General features: G+C 40.6%; 1 protein-coding gene across 4 annotated transcripts; it reads right to left on the bottom strand.

Annotated features, from left to right (window-relative positions):
• Positions 1–215: 215 nt before the first annotated feature.
• MFSD11 (major facilitator superfamily domain containing 11) lies at positions 216–20,853 on the bottom strand. Of its 4 annotated transcripts, XM_082204251.1 has the most exons (15): positions 20,561–20,853; positions 19,328–19,475; positions 18,997–19,169; positions 17,262–17,317; positions 15,649–15,756; positions 15,046–15,125; positions 12,247–12,343; positions 9,744–9,802; positions 8,709–8,853; positions 7,614–7,654; positions 6,728–6,793; positions 5,185–5,310; positions 3,436–3,610; positions 2,724–2,859; positions 216–1,747 (listed from the first exon to the last, which is right to left on the bottom strand). In XM_082204251.1, the coding sequence occupies exons 3-15, from the start codon at positions 19,090–19,092 to the stop codon at positions 1,583–1,585; spliced, it is 1,350 nt and encodes a 449-aa protein (XP_082060377.1). In that variant the 5' UTR covers positions 19,093–19,169; positions 19,328–19,475; positions 20,561–20,853; the 3' UTR covers positions 216–1,582. The 4 variants fall into 4 exon arrangements, with proteins under 4 accessions (XP_082060377.1, XP_082060376.1, XP_082060378.1 ...); XM_082204250.1 differs by having other exon boundaries at positions 19,328–20,853; XM_082204252.1 differs by lacking the exons at positions 19,328–19,475; positions 20,561–20,853 and adding an exon at positions 18,662–18,846 and having other exon boundaries at positions 18,997–19,155.
• Positions 20,854–20,877: the final 24 nt, after the last annotated feature.

Here is a 20,877-nt window from a genome sequence, read left to right as displayed (position 1 = left end):
TAACTCCCAGGTAGTTTATTTAATAGTAATCTCACCAAATTCCCAACAATGAACTCAAGGATGCCAGCCAAGTAAGCCCACAACTTACACAGGGGGTTTGTTCCAGGTATCATGCCTAATGCCAAAATTGCATATAGTCAAGACACATTGGGTGCAATGCAAGTGGAATTGCCAAAGTATTTTTTCCTGGATACCCCCTCCCCTTTTTAAAAAAAAAATTGCCAAGCACGTAAAGCTGAATGCACCTAAGTCAAATGTGCATAAGTTGTGGGCTTAGTGTACTGCATTTTCCCACTTATCCCTTTAAGCACAGAGTATGCAATTCAATGTATCTAGTTGTGTACATGCAGACACTATCTGTACACAGACACCATGATTGTCACATATGGTTTTCACGCATTTCCCTACATTTTAAGGCTGCAATCTGTAACAGTTACTAGGGCGTAAGCCCTACTTCTGAGTAAACATGCACAGGAGAGCACTGTAAGCAATTTGTAGGATTTAACATTTTAAATGGCCCTGAGTCTCTTGCCATTGCTCTTAGTTGTGTTCCTCCCTGGGATCCTGACAAAGCTAAACTCATAAGATCTTATTCTTCCCAAGCAAACATTAAAAAAAATATTAAAAGCCTGTGGTGGCAAATTTCCCCAAATGATGTTGCCAGTAAAGTAAGACAAAGAGGCTAGAATCCAGCACAGCACTTTGCTTAATCAGGTCCCTACCTGTGCAGCTGAGAAATTTTATGCTTGTGACAAGCCATGCAGAACACCAGGGTATTTGAATATTTGTGGGATCACTATGGTAAAGTATTTGGGAGTCTCTGGAGTGCATTTCCTACAGAGTTTCATAGCAGCAAATATCATTATAAACTTGATCCTGAGAAAATATAATATAAAGTCTCAGAGCACACAGGAATATGGGGACTACGGGGGTTCTGGACCAGAATCATTTTTACATTCTGATGAGACTTAGCTAAAATTAGCTAAAATAGCTTGTGCAAATGCATTTCATTCCCTTATGCTATTATCCCATAATATATAGCTCCTCTTTTAAAAAATCGACGCTCATTCACATTATAATGTAGGAACATTAGAGTTATTTGGAGAAAAATGGAAGTGGGGTTATTTTAAAAGCATTGGAAACCCTCCATGGATTTCCATATAAATCCACAAAGTGAACTGGCTTTCCATCTTGTGAAAAAATATCCTCATGTACTTGGGGGGGGGGGTTGTCCTGAAAAGACTACTGTTTGCTTCAGAGAAAGGCAAGTAAAAAATGAAAAAGGAATGCAATTAAAAAGAATAAAGGCTCTCCACAATAGGTGGGCATAAGCGTAAGATGCAGGCACTTGGCAAGTGGAAATAATTAAGAAGAGGCTTCGCTGCCCCAATGGCCAGGCTACTATTCCACATTGTAGTATGCAGTACCCATCACAACACGTTGATAACGGGGGGGGTAAGCTTTTTAAACTTTGGAGTTCAGTCTTCCCTGTGTTCAGAAGATGCTATCAAGTCTTTTTGAAGGAGCACGTGCTTGTGTCTCTGCATGTGAATACTGTCGCGGGCCGCTGAAACCGCCTCCATCAAATGCTGCTGTAATCTGTGTTTTTGGCCACAAAGGCTGGGGCCTCCCACTCCACAGTGAAGAAGGAAAGTGTCCCAAAGAACCCAACCACGGCCATAATCAGAAGCTGCCACTGAAGAAGCAGGTAGTTGCTGTAGAAGTACGCGATGGCGGCACAGACAGACTGAAAAGGGAAGCAAGGAAGGGCGTGAGTGACATTTCAACTTGGCTTCAGTGCCGTTCAACTTTAGTAACATTCCAACTTTTTGTGATTTCCAGAGCATAAATTCCTGTCCAAGTTGTTTTTCTAATTAACTGCCTTACTTAGCTCTCCTGCAATCTGCCTACTTCAAAGTGAACAGCTTAGCATCAAATGCCCTTTCATATCAGCTTTGACTCTTCCTGATCCAAGGTCATTCCTAATTCCTAGATTCCTTACTGCGTCTACAAACGGCTGAGCTGCACCAAATCCAGGAAAGTAGAGACTCCCAGATTCTGAGAATTGTAGAATTGGAAGGGACTACGAGGGTCAGCTAGTCCAACCCCCTGCAATACAGGAATCTTTTGCCTAATGTAGAGATTAAGGGTCTCATGCTCTACCAACTGAGCCATCACAGTGACTTGTAGATTGAGTTGGACCATGGCGTTTTTTGCATCTATCTTTTCCACTTTATCCACTTAGCTATTTTAATTTAATTTATACTGATATAGAATGCTATTGTTCCATTAATATCATTCATTGCATTGAGACAGAAGGTAGCATTTTCTATATAGCACACCTACCAATGCATGTATTCCACTTATGACTACTCCAAATGTTTGTTCTTTAAAAACAATTGTTATATTAAACATTGTTTCATCACGCACAAATATCATATCACAAACATGTTTATGTTTAAACAGAATTAAATTCCAGTGTCTTCACTGGGGCTTAAACACAGAACTATAGCATGTATTTTGGTTAACCAAACATCCTGCATTACTGAAAAGGCTTCTGTGTTCTTGCCTTACCCAGCGTCCTAGACAAAAGTAGATGACTTTTAAACTCCTTCCAATTTTACACAAAGCTCTTTGTTTGCCTAATGAATAAACTACTGTATTATTTCAGTAGACTACAGATTATATGATGTCTGGCTCTGACATTTGGCAACCAGTAATACCTGGATGAATTTAAAGACTGCAAAGGCAGGTGCACTGTCTTCTGAGTACAGGAATCCCAAAATACTGAGGAGTTGAGTGTTGAAACAGCTATCACCTAGACCCAGTAAGAAGCTGCAGAAAATTGCCACTTCTTTGCTGAAAATAAAGAGATGCCAACATTAACTATACTGTAACTAATAAAAATATACACAACTATGAATAAAAAAATTAGGTACAATCCTACCATTCATATTATTTTTGTCTAAGTTTACTGAGAAATAATGCAGAAAAAAATGGCAAGATCCAGATTGTTACCAAAGAGCTGCTTCGTTTTGAGAATTCTCATTTTGGGCATTTTTGCATTGCTATTAAATATGTCAAAGGCACTTTGCCCGTATTATTTAATGTTTTAAATATTCTTTGACTTAGCATTCCATCCAAACCTGGGCTTATGGTTTGTCTTCCCCAGATAAACCATGGGTGGCAAACCAAGAGCAAATATTACGTTTACAGTTCATGGTTTGCCTGGAGCAAGACAAACCATGAGCCCAAGTTTGGCCATCACAGTAAGGCAGACCATGACTTGGCCCCAGATAGGGAAGGAGGAGCACCTCAGACATTATCTTTGGTCCTGTAACCAACATGTTTGCCTATTCATATTAAGCCATGGTTTGGCTTAGCACCCTGTGTAAACCGGATCTGTCTGGTCATGAGAAGTAAAGTAACTCGTACCTTGGTTCCATGAATGCTATGCTGTCTGTGCCATGGATGGAGGCGATGGGGGCATCGTTTGGCATGTTGTAGAAAATCAAATAGAAGGCTACAAAATGGACCACAATGCCTAACATCACCACTGGGTTCCTGCCAAAACGGTTGTTTTTGCTAAGAAGGCCAAAGATTCCCCCACCTGTAATAGAGAATGTATCATTATTGTGAGCAAGAAAACAGGGTTAAATCACTTCCCTAGTATGTCATGTAAGGGACTGGTGGGAATGGACTTATTTGACCCCTGCTCTGCTCAGCAGCATCCCACCCCCCTAAAAAGCCTCACTAAAGGATGAGAGGATCCTGCTAAATTGTGGCGTTCTCTGGCTTGGGAGGCTGAGTAGGAAGGAGGGATTCCAGAAAATCCAGCAGAGGCAACTTCCATCCTGAACGTTATGCCTTGCGGTGGTGGTTCTACCCACAGTCCAACATGCTAGAAAGCAGGCAACACTGTGGGAGGGGAGAAGCAACCCCCCACCAGATGACTGACTATGGCATAGTGTCGAGCTAACGCTCCATCCTATCTCCCCAACACGGCACCACAACCTGATCCACAAGTGGAAACCGTGGCCTGGCCTCACAAGAGAAAATCAGGAGGTCAACTGTGTCACCACTGTATCACATGAGACCTCAAGAGGGTAGGAACTCACATGCTCCTCCATATCTCCACCTCGGTTAAATAAACATCTCTGTAAAGAGAACGCTAGCATGTCAGGAAAAGAACTAAGCTTGTATCCTTCTCCCTGGAACCTAGTCTGTTAGGCCAAGGGTTGTTTTTCTTGCTTTCACAGAAATGTATTCACTCATGTAAGTCTGTATCTGCAGTCTAAAGTGGTACACTTCAATGGTTTACTGCTATTTCTGAGAACTAGGACTAATTATGTCACAAACATTGCTGGCTCCAACGGCCAAAAAGGCAATCTGCTTTTTATACCCAACAGCTGCTTGCCTTGGCTGTTAGAAGTCCTATACTGCAGAGTTTGCATAGTCTAAAATGAGCAAAACACTGCTGCTACTCCATCACCACTATAAATAAGTATTAACTTCCTGATCTTCTGCCAACCTAGCAGTTCAAAAGCATGCTAGTGCAGGTAGATAAATAGGCACTGCTGCGGCGGGAAGGTAAATGGTGTTTCCATGCACTCTGGCTTCCGTCACAGTGTCCAGTTGCGCCAGAAGCTGTTTAGTCATGCTGGCCACATGACCCAGAAAGCTGTCTGTGGATAAACGCCGGCTCCCTCGGCCTGAAAGCGAGATGAGCGCCGCAACCCCACAGTCTTCTTTGACTGAACTTTACTGTCCAGGGCTCCTTTACCTTTTTACTTCCTGATGCATTAAACTGGTGTGGATAGTCTTAGTTAGCTCCTGAGGATTAAACAAACTGTTTATATTAATGCACCTCATAAGCATTTAAAACAGGTCCATCTCATTTAACCACATAGAAGCCACTTTGGCATATGTGGTATATATGTATTATACAAGTGTAGGCAAAATGTATTTCCTGCTATTTCAAATCCAGTTTGGAGAGAAGCCATAGCACAATGGTAAGGCATCTGCCTTGCATTCAGGAGGTCCCAGATTCAATCCACAGCACCTTTTCAGATGCCTGTCTGAAACCCTGGAGATCTGCTATGAGTCTCTATGTCAACAATACTGAGCTAGATAAACCAAAGGCCTAACGTTCATCAAGGAATTTCCTTTGTTCCTTTGACTCACCTAATATTTCTCCAATACCAATAAAAATACCAGAGAGTCCAATCAGACTTTTTTCTTCGGTACCAAATTTATTTACAGCACCTATACAGGTCCCATACACTCCAGAGAAGAACGTTAATTCCAGACCTAGAAAAAAACAGCAATATTACAAAAGGGAAGGAGAAAGTCCCTAGTTAGAGCTTTATCAAAGTCTACAGTTTAAGATAGAATTGCAACATGGAGCTGCCAAAAGATATCAGTAGACTGAATGATACACTGGTCTTTTAGGAGAAGTTTTCATAACTGTATTTATGCAATGCAAGCCAAGTGGTGGCATTGCATACAGTACTTTGATTATCTGGAGGAAGCAACCTTTAGCAAAAATGCCTGTGTAGGATCCAACCATATAAACCATCAAGGTATTCTAAGTACCATTGGCACCAATATTAAATTTTAAGAATGTTTGTGCAGGATTCAACTACAACAACCAAGGCACCTATGGGACGCTAAGTGCTAGCTTTACTAACAACTCCCAAGAAGTACTTGTGAAACATTTTACTTCAGAGCTGTCTGGTTCTATATAATGATGGTTAAAAGGATCATATGTACCACATGCCTTGATTTCTTTTGACGAAAAGTAGAACGTAAATTAAATAATAAAAGATCTTAACCAAGTGAGGTAAATGAGGCACATGGCCCATTGAGAGCCTGCTATGGGCCAAAACGTCCACCGACCCATGGAACTGCAGGCAAACCACCCCCCCCCCAAAAAAAAACCACAACTTGGTGAAGGAACCTGAGACAGGCCTCTAAGTTTAAAGCAAGAATACTAAATTGTGATGATCAGGCTAACTAAGGTCCGCAAAAAATGGGACTGAAATAAATGCAAAATTCTGAAAATCTCCACTTTCACTTTAAAGCCCCCAAAATTTGAAATCCTTTCACATCTGAAAGGATTAAAAAAAAAAAGACTGCAGGCTCTGAAAGGTACAGATACTCTCACTGCAACCACCAGATGGCAATCTGCAACACAAGTATTCGGCTACCAAAAGGAAGATACTGTATAGGAAATGGAGCACTGAAAGTTGCTGCGGGGGGGGGGGGAGAGGAAAATATGATGAAAGAGATAACTGAAGATGCTGGAATGGAATGTCTTAATGCAAGGCAAGGACCACAATCCAAAAGGCATCTACAGATGTGTACAAGGGAATCATCCAAACAGTCAAGGCTTTTGTCCGAAGTAGCCAGCCAGCAATATGAGTGGCAGTTCATTAGAAAGAGCAATTGTCTTTTTTGGATGCAGAGAAATCTTTAAAAGAAATCCTCAGCTCTGTGCATGGTTCTCCCACAGGCTCATGGGCTCAGAATGAGAGCAGAAACTCAGACTAACAAATGCTTTGGGAGATACAAGGAAAAGAAAAGCACTTGGGGGATTTGCATGATGCAGCCAAAAGGAATGGATTTGGGATAGGACTGATGGGCAGTAAGAAAGTCAGTCTGGGCCAAAGAAAAGTCCCATGCAAACTCCTAAGGCTAGTGATTCTATCTCCGTCCAGTTAGTTACCTGTATAGGCCGTTGTGATGCTAAGCAGCAGAATCTCTTTTGTGACACACAGCTTGATGGATCTTTCTGCAAAGAAGCCACAATTAAAATACGCACATGCACACCATGAGGATCCTCCCTGGATGCTGAATTACAGTGGGGGGAGGTGGAATGGGCTGAACTATGTTATCCCCTCCCACAATCATAATGACGACTTCTGAATTAATATTCACAGTTGCATACAGGAACACAGAACTATAGGGCTTAAGAAGACAAAAGGGTGACAGATTCCAGCTTTGTGAGCCTAGACCATTGCTCACTGGTAGAGCAGCTGCTTGTATGCAGAAGGCCCCAGGTTCAATCCAGGTAGGGGTCTCCAGGTGGGGATGGAAAATACTGAGCTAGATGGATCAATGGTCAGAAGAAGACAGATTTCTAGGCAGAAGAAGACACCTTAGGAGCCTCCCTTCCTGCCTACTTCATATCCGAAACAAACCACATTACAGGGAATGTAGTAATCCTGATGCTAATATTAGGCAAACTATCCTTCAATTCCCCTTACCCCAAGGGGAACACATCCACTGCTCCCTTAAGAGAACAGCCACCATGCTCCAAGAAGAATGAAACTTTCAAGGAACCCCTAGCACGGGGAATTAAAAGCATCTTTTCCTCCCTAGGGGTAAGAATCTCAGACAATGATGCTTAACTGTGGTCCTGGGAAATGCAAAGCATTGGTGTCTGGGTGGTAAGAAGAGACACATCATACAACACAGGAAAATAATGCATACTGCCTGTCCTTTTTATTAAAAAAATAACACCTGGAGGTGAGCTTTTAATATGTGGCATCCATGTACGACTATGGCTTGGCATGCTGGAAAATCTAATACTTCCATGGGATTTTACTTACTAAATGCATCAACGGCCCTTGTCATGTTGCTTTGCCCAGACCTAGTTAAAACAAACATTTATTTAAAGTGAGAAAATAAATTTACAAATGGGGAATTTGTCATGATTATTATTCTTTATACAACAATGCCATTAGAAATTTTACCATACCAATATGGGAAATAACTCGTTCAGAAACGAACTACTTATTATGCATTGCTTATGATTATTAGCCATATTTCAGAATGAGCTCGCCGGCTGGGGCGAAACCACTCCACTAGCTTTCTGGTGGGTGAGTCACGGCTGCTTATAACAGGAGAAGCGTAAGGTGGCAGGGAGGTCAGTGCAGTGCAAACACACCGGCAGGTGTGCCAGGTTGGCTTTGCTGGTGCACATGCACTCTGCTGACCTGCCCACCACTCCTTCTCTACCTCCTACTACGCAACAGCAAACCCATCTCCCAAGAAGCTTGTGTAGCAGCTGCACCCCAGCCAGCAAGCTGCCTCTGAATTGTTGCATTTTACTGATATTATGTTATGGATGGAAGTTATGTTGTTTATTATGTTTCTACCCAAACCCAAGTTAATTTCTGCTGCCCAGATGAATGACTATTGCATTCTATAATACCTCCTAAAGTATCAGGACTTAATTCTTACTTTAGCCACATATTTTAGCCTGGATTAGTGCCACATTAAAGGTAAAGGGACCCCTGACCATTGGGTCCAGTCGTGGCCGACTCTGGGGTTGCGGCGCTCATCTCGCTTTGTTGGCCGAGGGAGCCGGCGTACAGCTTCTGGGTCATGTGGCCAGCATGACTAAGCCACTTCTGGTGAACCAGAGCAGCACACGGAAACGCCGTTTACCTTCCCGCCGGAGCAGTACCTATTTATTCACTTGCACTTTGACGTGCTTTCGAACTGCTAAGTGGAGTCTTTCCTACAAACTCCTCTACTCCTCCCCCCAAAACAAATTGATTAATAGAAAAATATAGTGTGACCTGTGAGGACAGTGTGCATAACCATCCCTTGTAATACAAATTAGTTATCTATCTTATTCACAGAGGAGTAGAAATGGCTAAGCATACAGATTCAGGAGTCAGATAGCCATAAACACCTACGTGCGTTCTATGAGGTTGTCAGTAGAGGCATCAGCGTCTTCTTCCTCTGAATTTGATTCTTCTGGGGTCCTAATGAGAAAAAACAGAACGGTCCCCACAAGACTAATCACCGTCAGAGCAATGAAGACAGTCCTACGGTCGTTTTCTGGGAAAGAAAAAGAAGTGCGTGTCAACTTCATAAACCAGCAATAGCATATCCATTCATTCTATACCTAAAACATTTCTGTGCTGTGATTAAATACAGCATATAAAATAAGGTGTACTCTCCCATGTACTAGTCAAGTTCTCCATCAATGAAACTCAAGTTCTATATCCAAAGTTATCTATACAATAGAAGTGGGGAACCTTTTTCAACCCAAGGGCCAGTTCCCTCTGAGTAATGTTCTGGGAACCACATGCCAGTAGCGTGTTTTAATTCTGAGTTTTATTCAATTTCAAAATCAACTGTGAATTCTAGCTAATGTATCACATCTGATTCACAGACAAAATAAATGCAAAACGTTATTGAAACTTGTGAAAACTGGCATGAGCTCAGTTGCAGAATCTGGGAGCCAGAGCAAGAGGAATGTAGGAGGGAAGTTCAAGGATGGCAGTGCTTTTTTGAGGCTGGAATGATAAAATACCGAGACATGGAATCATAGAATCACAAAACTGTAGAGTTGGAAGGGACACAAAGGGTCAAGGCAAGGTCAATAAAAGAGGAAGCTAAGCAACACCCAGATATATGTCAAAGTAGATTTTTTTCCAGTGAGGATCACAGTTTGAAGGCATAGATGGGAATACGAGCCAGCTGTACACATGGAACAAAAATACAGCGAACAGAAGGGAAACACTGTAGTGTTTACAATTATGCTGCTACACATGAAGTTAAAAATAGCCTCCAAGGACTTTTAAAATACTGTTTAAAATAAGCTGTGGCTATCTCCACTGCTTTTTTAATTTCTTTTTGTCCCCTCATCAACATAGCAATTTCCCCTTATTATTTCATTCACAACCTGGTTACCTTAAAAAAAAGGATATAATATAAAGACCAACCTGATATATGAAGTTTCCCTTGCCAGGCAAAGTATATATATAGATTTCCAAAAAACAAACTGTGAACAAAAGAAAGCACATTGCTGGTTAAGCAAGCTACTTGAATCGCAAAAGAAGGGGAAAAATGTAGACTGCAATTTACTTTACACTGTCAGAAGACTGCAAATCCTAGTGAAGCTGAAACAAGCCCAAGGATTTCCTTGTAAAAAGTTAAATTATGTTGGCTTTCCAGGCATAGTTGAACATACCTGGACAACATAAGATAACAAAGAGCTTGTTTTCTTTGTTCTCCTGCTACACCCACACAAAAAGTATAACAAAGTTAAAGCAAGAATACTTCTTGGCTGGATAAAGAACCCAACAAGTTGCTTCCAACAATGGTGATACAGTGGTACCTCAGGTTAAGTACTTAATTCGTTCCGGAGGTCCGTTCTTAACCTGAAACTGTTCTTAACCTGAAGCACCACTTTAGCTAATGGGGCCTCCTGCTGCCGCCACACCGCCAGGGCACAATTTCTGTTCTCATCCTGAAGCAAAGTTCTTAACCCGAGGTAATATTTCTGGGTTAGTAGAGTCTGTAACCTGAAGCGTATGTAACCCGAGGTACCACTGTATACATCTACATCACAAAAACTGATCCAAAAGAAGAATGGATTTTGTCAGGATCTGCTTATATCGTTGCTCTTCTTTCTTCATTTTCTACCACCACCATCACCAGATCTCAGAGTTAATTCCAGGGGGGCACTTGTTTCTGGGCTCAGTTTAAACTACTGGTGATGACCTTTAAACCTCTAAACTCTGCCATATATGAATCAACAAGCATCGGTTTCTTCAGACATCTTGTGAAAACTTTACCTTTCTGACCAGGCTTTCCCTGACTCATGAAATTGGGCCCTGTTTTATATGTTTGTATTCCCTGAATTCCTGTTTTACTTATTCTTATATCCTTTTCTAGCTCTGTTTCATAGGGAGTTTTTGTATTAATGTTTTATATTGTACACCACTTGGGAGGTTTTTAAAAATGTTAAGCAGTTTGTAAATGTTTTTAATTAAATAATAATAATAAAGCTGTGGGAATCTTATTAATTAATTAAAGGGCAGCTTAGGGACCGGTTACCTTGCCAACTGCCCACTCACACAGGAACTTGACTGACCTTACAGCCCCTGCTTCCTGTGCCACTCCTACACAAAATCAGGCAGGGACATGTGATAGACAGGACCTTCTCAGTGTTGGCACCGTGACTCATTAACTCCCTCCTGGTGAGGATTCAAATCCCCACTAGCCGCCATATCAACTCACACTAAAAACTACCATTCTAAAGACATTTGTTGGACAAATTTAAATCAGGGGTCTACTCATTAAAAAGCAAACAGGGAGCATCTCCACCCCCATCACCCAGCCCAGACACAGAGGTCCAACTCCAAGGGCCTTCTACCGATTCCCTCACTGCAAGAAGTGAAGTTACAGAGAACCAGGCAGAGGGCCTTCTTGACAGTGGTGCTCGCCCTGTGGAATGCCCTCCCTTCAGATGTCAAACAGATAAACAACTCTATGACTTTTGGAAGACATCTGAAGGCAGCCCTGTATAGGGAAGGTTTTAATGTTTGATGTGTTTTATTGTGTTTTTATATTTTGCTAGAAGCCACCCAGGGTGGCTGGGACAACCCAGTTAGATGGACAAGATATAAGAATGAGAATAATTTCTTTCTAAACCAGCTTGCCTCCCAGGTGAAGCAGGTTGTCAAAAAAATGAATAGGAATTGCCTTCCAGTCAACCAGACAAGGAAGCTTACATGAACTGGAAGGAAATTGGTTATTTTCCTCTTCTAGGGGCAAGTGACGTCCATATGCATGTGTGAACATGGCAGCAGGTGAACAGTTTTGTGGGTTAGTGTCAAGGAAGTCTGGAATAAAGCTTATATAAAAGACTGGTCACATAAGCCAGACAGCATACTCTGCAGCCTTCCCTGAATTTCTGACTACTTCCCTTCAGATGCCAGGGCACTAGCTAAGTTCATGGGAAATTCTTAGTGCTAGCCTACAGGAACAAGGCAGATCATTTCCCATGACACAGAAGTGATGTTGACTCAGAACAGCCTTAGAGCAAAGCACTCCTTCCAATAAAGAAGACCAGTTCTAAATACGCATTTTGGAACACAGAATTGGCTGGAAGCTGTTATTCAACTCAATCCTAGCCATATTTTCTTGGAAGAAAATGAGTGAGCACAGAATTGCTACTGAACTGCATTTTTTTTTGTTCCAATTAACTACGGATATTTCAGAAGAGACAGAATTCATAAAACTAGACATTTGGTGATAAATGACACAAGTGCAGCATTCTCTAAAGCAAAGTGTCACCCTCATGTCAAAAAAGCTAACAAGTGCCAGGTAGATAGACAGACAAACTTTTTATTGGCTTTTTACCAACAACAAACAACAAGTAGGGAGAAATCAAGATCGTATTGGGTAGATATAAGTAAAGGTGATAATTTTGTTTCCTACCTGGATTGTAATAATGCCCAGAAGATGCCACTGTTTCTGCCAATGGTGTTTTCGTTGGAATTTATTGTCAGACAGTTTCCCTGAGCAGTCCACAGTACTGAAATTTAAATCAGAACACAGGTAAACAAGGAAAGAAAGTTATCTATGATTTGCTGACATTTTATGTGTGTCTATGCCTGAGGGCCCAGGGTAGTTAGTTCACGTAAGTATTTTTAAGATGCCTATTTGGGCCACTTCACAGATTTTTAGGACTATACCCAAGATGTATTTAAGTGTACTAATAAGCATGTCAAGTGTGAATGTAACAAAGTTCTGTCTGAAACACAAATATCATACTTCATATGCTACAAGGATGGAATTGGCAGCAGCTCCTTGCTGAGTTTGTTGCCATGTGTGAAACAACACTTATTCTCCATCTTCAAAATGTGAAAATAATGACACATTTGCAAGCATCAACAAATCTCAAATACTAAATAGAATTTGTTGCCATGTGTGAAACAACATTTATCACCCAGCTTCAAAATGTGAAAATAATTACACACTTGCAAGCATCAACAATTAATATATACCAAATAACATAAAACATTACTAGAAGGTATTCTAGGCATTTCTCCACTTGCTGGCAATGCAGCCAGCCTCTGCGGCACTAAGGGTTAGTTTCTGATTTATCACAGGCTGCTGGCAGCAACAAATCTGAATCATATATACTTTTTAAGATGCATAAGGTATGACTTTCAGAGTGGATGCCACTTCAGCTATGGTCATATTTCTAATCTGGACTTTTGAGTACCACTTCAGGGCATCTCCAAATGACACAGCAAAAAAACCAACAAGTTAATTATAATACTACCTACTTTGAACAAAGTGATCCTAAGTAAATCTCTCTAAATTCAACTGGACTTGCTTTCTAGATAATGTGTTAGGTTTGCAGCCTACGGGAATAATAATAATAATAATAATTCCTGTGGGAACCTTTCACACAAACCATATCCATGCCTGAGTGTATGCTTTGTGTAAATATTTCGTTTTCAAGATATACCAACTTGATAATTCTCAGTTTCATCTGTAAAAATGCAACAAACGTATTGTCATGTGCTTAAAGCCAAACTAGCCATGTCACTTGTTCTTGTGCCTTTTGCATCTTAATTCATAATCGGAGGCACAGAGAACTTGTTGAGACCATGGTGCCAAGGAGAGGGAGTTTAGCCCTTTCTTCCCCTGATGCGACTGTTAAAAAAACTAAAAATCCACACACTAGCTGTTAGCAATTGAAAAAGAAACATGTAACATGCGACACATTTAATATAAAATCTCACCTAGATTTTAGGATTCCTACTAAGTTGGAACATCAAGAATCACAAACTTCTTTTAATTTTTAAAGGCGGAGCTTAAGAAAGCAAGAGATTTGCTAACAGAATAATTTTGGGGATCTTTTACATTCAACTTTGTTTTCATTCATTCTTCTTCCAGCTCCAAACTAGCAGGTATAAAAGTTCTCTAATGTTTCTTTACAACTATCATTACTAGAGAAGTGGGGACACTAAAGAGCTTTTTATAAATAGAAACACTAAAATTTGGATTCAAAGACCACACATAGTTCTTCTGCATGTCCAAAGGAGCTTTCGTCTCAAACAGGGTATCCTCATGCTACATAGCACACCTCTTTTTAAACTGAAAGGAGTTTCAAAAGCAAAGTTGTCATTTGGAAGCTGAAAAAAATCAACAATTCCAAAGGGCATATTATGTGCCTAGAATATATGCTTTGGGCATCTTGGCCTCGATCCCAAGATCCTACCAAGAACCCAAGTCCAACCTAAACATTCCTAGATCTTTCTGATACAAAGTTGGGAACAGCATACAGAAAGGCCTCATTCACACATTTTGTTAAAACCATAGTTTAGTGCTACACAGGTGAGCCTCCCAGAGCCCGAGTGAGCCGCTGGGCTTGCAGGCTCCGACCTCATCTCTCCTGCACAGTCAGGAGGCGTTCTGCCAAGCTTAGCTTCAGTTTTAAAAAATCTTTTTTTAAAAAAAATAAAGTTTTTATTGGTTTTTCACAATTTGTATAAACACAGACAATACACAATACAAACATACAAACACAAAAACCAACATGTATAGTTTCATATCCTTTTTTTCTTAAAACTTATTTCGCCGACCTCCCCATACCTCCCCTTTCTGCATTCCAATTCTTAAATTTAATTCAGCAAATCCTCCCCCTTACTTTTATCTAATTGTCTAATTATTTCCTTTTCTTTCCTTCTACTTAATCATTACAGCTGTAATCCTCTTACTTTTTATAGACATAACATTTTAGCACTCATTAAAGTTTAAAAAAATCTTGGCTAAACATTGCACACAAACCCGGGACCCTGGATTAAAACAAGCTCTGGTCAGTTTCGATACAAGCCAACTTCCAACCATAAGTTATGAAGTTGGGATGTTTAACAAACCACTTTTATTTTAAACCAGAATCCCTGATTCACTGCCAACAGTTAGCCAAGATTCTTTGAAAGCAAAACTCACAAACTGTGTGCGAGAGGGGAGGGAGAAGTACACAAGCCAAACACTTTGCTTGGGCTCATGAAGCCTCACCAACTTAGCACTAAACCAGGCATAGGCAAACTTGGCCCTCCAGATGTTTTGGGACTACAACTGCCATCATCCCTGACCACTGGTCATGTTAGCTAGGGATGATGGGAGTTGTAGTCCCAAACCATCTGGAGGGACGAGTTTGCCTATGCCTAAACTATGCTTTAAAGTTCCACGAGAACCAAGGCATGGTGAGAAAAGGCTTACCAGCAGCTGCTATTCCAAGGAAAACAGAGGCTGTGTAGAAGCTCCAAGTAGAAGGCTGGATAAAAACGGCAATATATATGCTGAAAAGATGGCAATGTATGGAATTCAGTTTTAAAATTGCTGATGCTACAACTGCAATACTTTATATTATATTAAAGTCAATTTCTTACTCCAACTGCAAAAAATACTGCAGCTCAATATATCTGAAAGTTTTACATATCACTAAAGCACATCATGACATGCTGTTTCAATCATGCAATCTAACAACCATTATTTTCTTACACTGTAACCCACTCCAAGAAGCTCAATTTAAAATATTTAAATATTAAAAAATTTAAAATAATAGCCTCACAGCAACCCCGAGTGGTCGATTTAAGCTGTGAGAAGATGACTTGATCAGGGCTCCCGAGTGAGATTCATGGTTGCACAGGGATTTTAACTTGTACATCCTGTGTTGAAAGCCAACACACTAACCACTATCCCATGTTCCTCAGTTCCTCACCTGCTGATGCTGCACATGAGGACAATCAGCCTTCCAAAGGTAGATGAATAAAAGGTAGATAGCCAGAAGGAAACATCAAGGACTTACGTATTTTGACTTACCTGTAAAAGATACCACTAACAAACATGGACAATTGCGGTCCTATGATGGCAACCACTGAAGGCGAGATAAGATTGGATGCCGAAAACACCCCATAAATAACAGCCATGCTGCGGAAAGTAACACTAATTATTAATAAATATTAGGATACATTTGAATGTCATTTCAGAATTTTTAAATGTGTTAATAGTGGGGTTGGAGAGATGAAAATAATGGCAACTTATTTCACATTTGGCAACCAATGTGCCACTTTGGTTTCATATAGTACATGGGTAGATGAGTCTAAAAAGCCTGGGACACAAATTTTCATGGCCCTCTAGTAGCTATGGTGGCTCATTTACCAGAAGTAATATATTTAGTGTGAACTGGAGCAGAATATACATCAGGAGGTTTAGTTTGGTCAGTTATATAATGTCCAGTTTGGCCATTATTTGCCTTCCTCAACTGTATCTATTAATTAACACAGGACTGTATGCCTGTGTTATGCCAGGTCCAATCCAATCAATTTGTAGGTCCCTCTACAAAAACAACACAAAACAGGGAATGTAGGAAGTTGTATTCACACATATCCAATGACAAATCTGATTTAGCCATTAGTAGTCAAAGGATTTATTATTATTAATTATTATTTTAGCCATTTTCATTGTTCTTCCCTTCCATGGCTTGCATCAAAACATTATCAATTGGGAGAGCTCAATTATGGAAGCAGAATACATTTCACAAAACAAGCAGATACAGTGGTACCTCGGATTACAAACATAATCCATTCCGAAAGTACGTTCTTAAACCGAGGCGTGCTTTCCCTAATTAGGCCTCCCACCGCTGGTGCCCTTCGACCGTTTGGCTTCCGTTCGTAGACTGAGTTAAAGTTTGCAAACAGGGACACTACTTCTGGTTTTGCGGAGTTCGTAAACAGAATAGTTCGTAAACAGGGCTGTTCTTAAACTGAGGTACCACTGTGTATGCATTTTTACATAATTTAGAGTTACTGTCTTTTAGCAATTACCTCACACTATGAGATGAAAATAGCTAGGAATGTATCATTTGTATCTTAAGCTGAAATGCTGCCGGCACATTGTAACTTCTTATCCAGAGGTTAATCCTTACTTTTTTCTGGGTGTTTTTAACACATTCTTTGTTAAGGACTTTCAACTTTGGAAGAGACAGATAACTTCTGTGTAATGAGCAGAGGTTGCTTTGCAGGATATCACCAATTTATTTACATAAATCCTTATGAGTCAGTGAAATGGACAGGGAAAAACTGAGTTAGACACCGGCTTGCCTTCTCACCCCACCCCCTTCCCCCACAAGAAAGGGGACATGCACATAAGGGGACAAAATGGAAGGGTTTCTATTTTTTGACACTTTGGTGCAAGTCTAGTTTTCTTCATGCACTTTTTTCACTGCTTTGCAGATGGGGAATAGCATTCCGACACATTGCATTAGCTGTTTAGCTTGAAATGCCTAGCTCTGAAACTCTGTTTGGGACCTCCCAAAAAAAGGAGGAGGAACTCATGGTATTGATAGGGAAAATGATTGTTTTCCATTATGTCCGAACCCAGCACATAGTGCAACTCAAAAGCAACAAAAAGAGAAAAGTATCAGTGAAGAGTACCTTGTATAGCCACTGCCATGGAAATCAGTGTGATTTAAATTTGTGATAACGGTTTGCTGTACGGAAAGAATTTTTTAAAAAGATTAACGTATGGTATCTAAATATTTTTTAAAATGATAAATACTTGAGATACCTATCAGAACTAGAAATCAAACTACAGATTAACAGCAATTAAAACACTAATTAAACTTCAAAGCAACACCTTGAATTAGGTAGTTGCTATTGTAATACTCCTTTCATTGATATAGGCACTGACTCATTCAGCACGTGAACACTGGTTTTCATAATCACTAATGTTGCAACACAGAAAGCAAGGATGCAAAGGAAAGTCGATAGCCTGAATAAGTTAAGAGTTTTGCACATCAGTTTTCTAAGCTCCCTGAGTGTTTTTCTCTCCCCTTCTCCTGAAGGCAAAACTACACATTACTTTAACAAACAGATATTCTGAAACCTACATTTGAACAGGTAACATTAATGACATTACAATGGAACATTCTAACTGATGAGTGGGAAGTGTCCTTGATTACGTATAATCCACAGGGAACTAGGAAGGGAATAACTCTCTCACACTCCTGCTTATTGAGGACAGGATTGATGTTGCATGCATGGAACAAGATCTTATTGCACAACAGGAATTCCCTCCATCCTCCCCCCAAAAGCCTGCCAGCCCACCCGAAATCTGCTCTGGAGGGTTGGATGAAAGCCCAGAACTGGTTTAGGGGGCACATGGAGGGTGTCTTGTTGTGAGACTGGACCATGTTGTGTGTATGTATGCTTCATTAGCGCTACATTGAATTCTTCCCCTTATACCCAGGAAACCTGATGCATGGGATTGGGGCGAGGTGGAGTGATAAAAAAGGAATTTCACACAAAGGGATGGGCAACATGGTAACCTCCTAATGTTGTTAGAATTCGTATCCCATTAGCCTCAGCATACCTAATAGTCAGGGGTGATAGGAACTGTGCTCCAAAAACATCTAGAGAGGCATGGGTTTCTCTCTATAAAAGAGATGTGCAAGTGCTGGCAGTTAAGAATACAATCCTCTAGTCCATGGGAGGGTGTCCCAGGAATTTGCAGGTCTTCCTTTCCTTGGCCAAAGAGAGAGGTCCATCCTCATAGGGGGGCATCCACCCCCAGAACCATTCCCCTGGTTCCCACTAAAAAGGTCACTGACATGGCTCTCCCCAGTGGTGTTTAGAGAGGAATGTTGAGATGAATCCCAAGCCTCTGGGATGTTCTTGGCCTGATCCTCTGGCATGCTCCTGGAATATATTTTTTTTTTGGGGGGGGGATATATATCAGTCCTTGCAGGGCTATAGAATTGGGTGATTATTCTGCCTTGCATTCACACAGACATGAACACAGAGACAGAGTAAAGATTATTATGCCTCAGCATTACATTCTGAAAGATCATCCGAATGCTACACAGGACAGTGTGGGGAATCACATGCGTTTTCACTTGGAAGTTCATTGAGATCTACTATCCTTGAAGGCAGTGAGGTTAGGATTCCAGCCCTAATCATTTTCTGTGTTAGCATTTTGTATCACTAAAAGCAGTAGATAGCTTCAGAAATATTTCTAAATCTAGACAGATTAGAAGAAACAAAACTAGAGTTAGCACATTACATGTGCTTGAAGCCCGAAAACAATATAACCAGACTGAAGCACCATGAAGAAAGGAAAGGGATGCATTCAGGGGAAGGTAGGAAGGGGTAGGCTCATATTTTCACTTACCGCAACATTTCCACATGTTTGGAAAGCAGTGAACATAAACATAAAGGCTGTTCCTAGAACAATGATGTTCAACAGTTTTTTTGTCTCAGGATTCATTTTGTGCTTCCTCAAAAAGCTTTCCAGCTGAAGTTGGGGCAGGGTCACTACCCTTTAAGCTTCTTTTTAAAAAAATTCTGTCAAGACAACACAAATACCATAATAAGCGTGTATGTAAAACTGACTGTGGCATCGACAGATATATTCTGACAAATGAAGGGAAATCATGTACAAATGTAGCTAAGCAGAATAATAGCAGAGAAAAATCTCCAAACAACAGGAATGAAAATACTACCTTTCACACAGTGAACAACAGCAGGCTCTCCCAAAAGATGAAGCATTCTGCCCCAGTTGATCTTCTTTGACATTTTACTTCCTCATCATACCTTCTGAGTCAGTTTTTGGCCCAAAGACTTTAAATCACGTGGTGACAAAGGGAACTCCTGCACAGAGAGCATTCAGTTCATGCTGGACAGGAACTAAAGAGCAGTACAGAAGTCAGGTCAGCTGACCAAAAGGAAGAAAGCCCTGATGAATTCTGGGAAATGCAGTTCTGAATGTTCCCTTCTTAGTCAACACAGAAAAGCATGGAAAGGACTTGCTTAGTTGTTTAAATGATACATTTAATAAGGAATTGTTGACTCCATTAAAACATACATTTCTGCTTCATATATTTATATAATCTCAATGAGTGGTAAAAAGAGGTAAGATATCTATCATTTACTTAATTGGGCATGCAAGTTATGTGTGTCAGTGTTTTAATTTACTTTCTCCATACTAGAATGCGAAGTACTCGGATATAACATGTACTGTAATGCAGTAATAATTTCTATAACTTTATTCTTCCATCACACAAGAAAACCACTTTTTTAATTAACCGTTACACATTCCCATGAAGCTTTTTGGTGACAATGCAGCACAAACAGATTAGGTGGTGATACATTCTGGTTCAGTGGTATGTTTGGAATGTGCGCAAGATATTGCTGGTGCATAAAAAGGTTGGGAGGCATTGTTTTTAGATGCTTCTACCATCATTTCATAAATCAGAGTGATGACCTCTAATATTTCAGTATTTTGTCAGCTAAACATTTCACTTGTGGAATCAAGTAGCCAAACACTATTTTTGTTCATAGCCGAACCCAAAAGGGGTGCCTTATTAACTCACTAGTGCATTGCCCCAAGAAAAAGATACTCCATGTGGGAGCACTACTAATTAACATGTCTTTAAATCTGTTTACTTCAGTATAACACTTTTGTAAAGAACACAATTTGTTACGATAGGTTGCAATAATGGCTATAAACCTCCGTAGAACAAAATACAGTAACATAGGTCTATGCTTCCATAATATGGATTATTTTTTTAAATGCCAAACTTTTACTTCTTCTTTTTCCTTGCTGTTCCCATTCACTGATGCACCAGTTGTAATCTGCAGTCCCCTTAGCAAAAAGCTTGCTTTACGGTGTCATGATTGCTTCTGATAAAAGCCACTGGCGGGCTATTCTCTTCTGATTCGACCCTCACTCCTACCACCACATCAGACCAACGCAACACGGCTCCAATCAACATCTCCTCCACCTAACTCAGCACTAATAGCAATGGGCGGGGCAAAAGGTAGTCACGCCCTCAACCCTAATTCGCGCCTCTTCACTGCGGCAGGAAGGACATCATTGCTCCGCCTCACATCCTTAAACCGTCCAAGGCTCTCGTGCACGCTACGTGCGTACTACAGATTTCGCGCGCGCGCTCCCTCGAGATCAGTTTCCGCTCTCCCTTCGCCGCCATTTTGAATCCAATACTTCCTTTTTCGACAAGCGCTATTTGAACGCTTAAAAAAAAAATAAAAC

This window comes from Podarcis vaucheri (genome assembly GCF_965113315.1).
Source record: "Podarcis vaucheri genome assembly, chromosome: 2".
Classification (NCBI taxonomy): domain Eukaryota; kingdom Metazoa; phylum Chordata; class Lepidosauria; order Squamata; family Lacertidae; genus Podarcis; species Podarcis vaucheri.
This window is presented reverse-complemented; position numbering and strand designations above follow the sequence as displayed.

Excerpts from the sequence above, each read along its gene's own strand:
- MFSD11 (XM_082204250.1), bottom strand. The coding sequence starts at position 19,092 with ATGAATCCTGAGACAAAAAAACTGTTGAACATCATTGTTCTAGGAACA. Across the intron at positions 15,757-17,261 it reads CATGGCAGTGGCTATACAAG|CATGGCTGTTATTTATGGGG; the intron begins GTACTCTTCACT and ends TACTTTCCGCAG. Across the intron at positions 7,655-8,708 it reads GACAACCTCATAGAACGCAC|GTCTGGGCAAAGCAACATGA; the intron begins GTAGGTGTTTAT and ends TGTTTTAACTAG.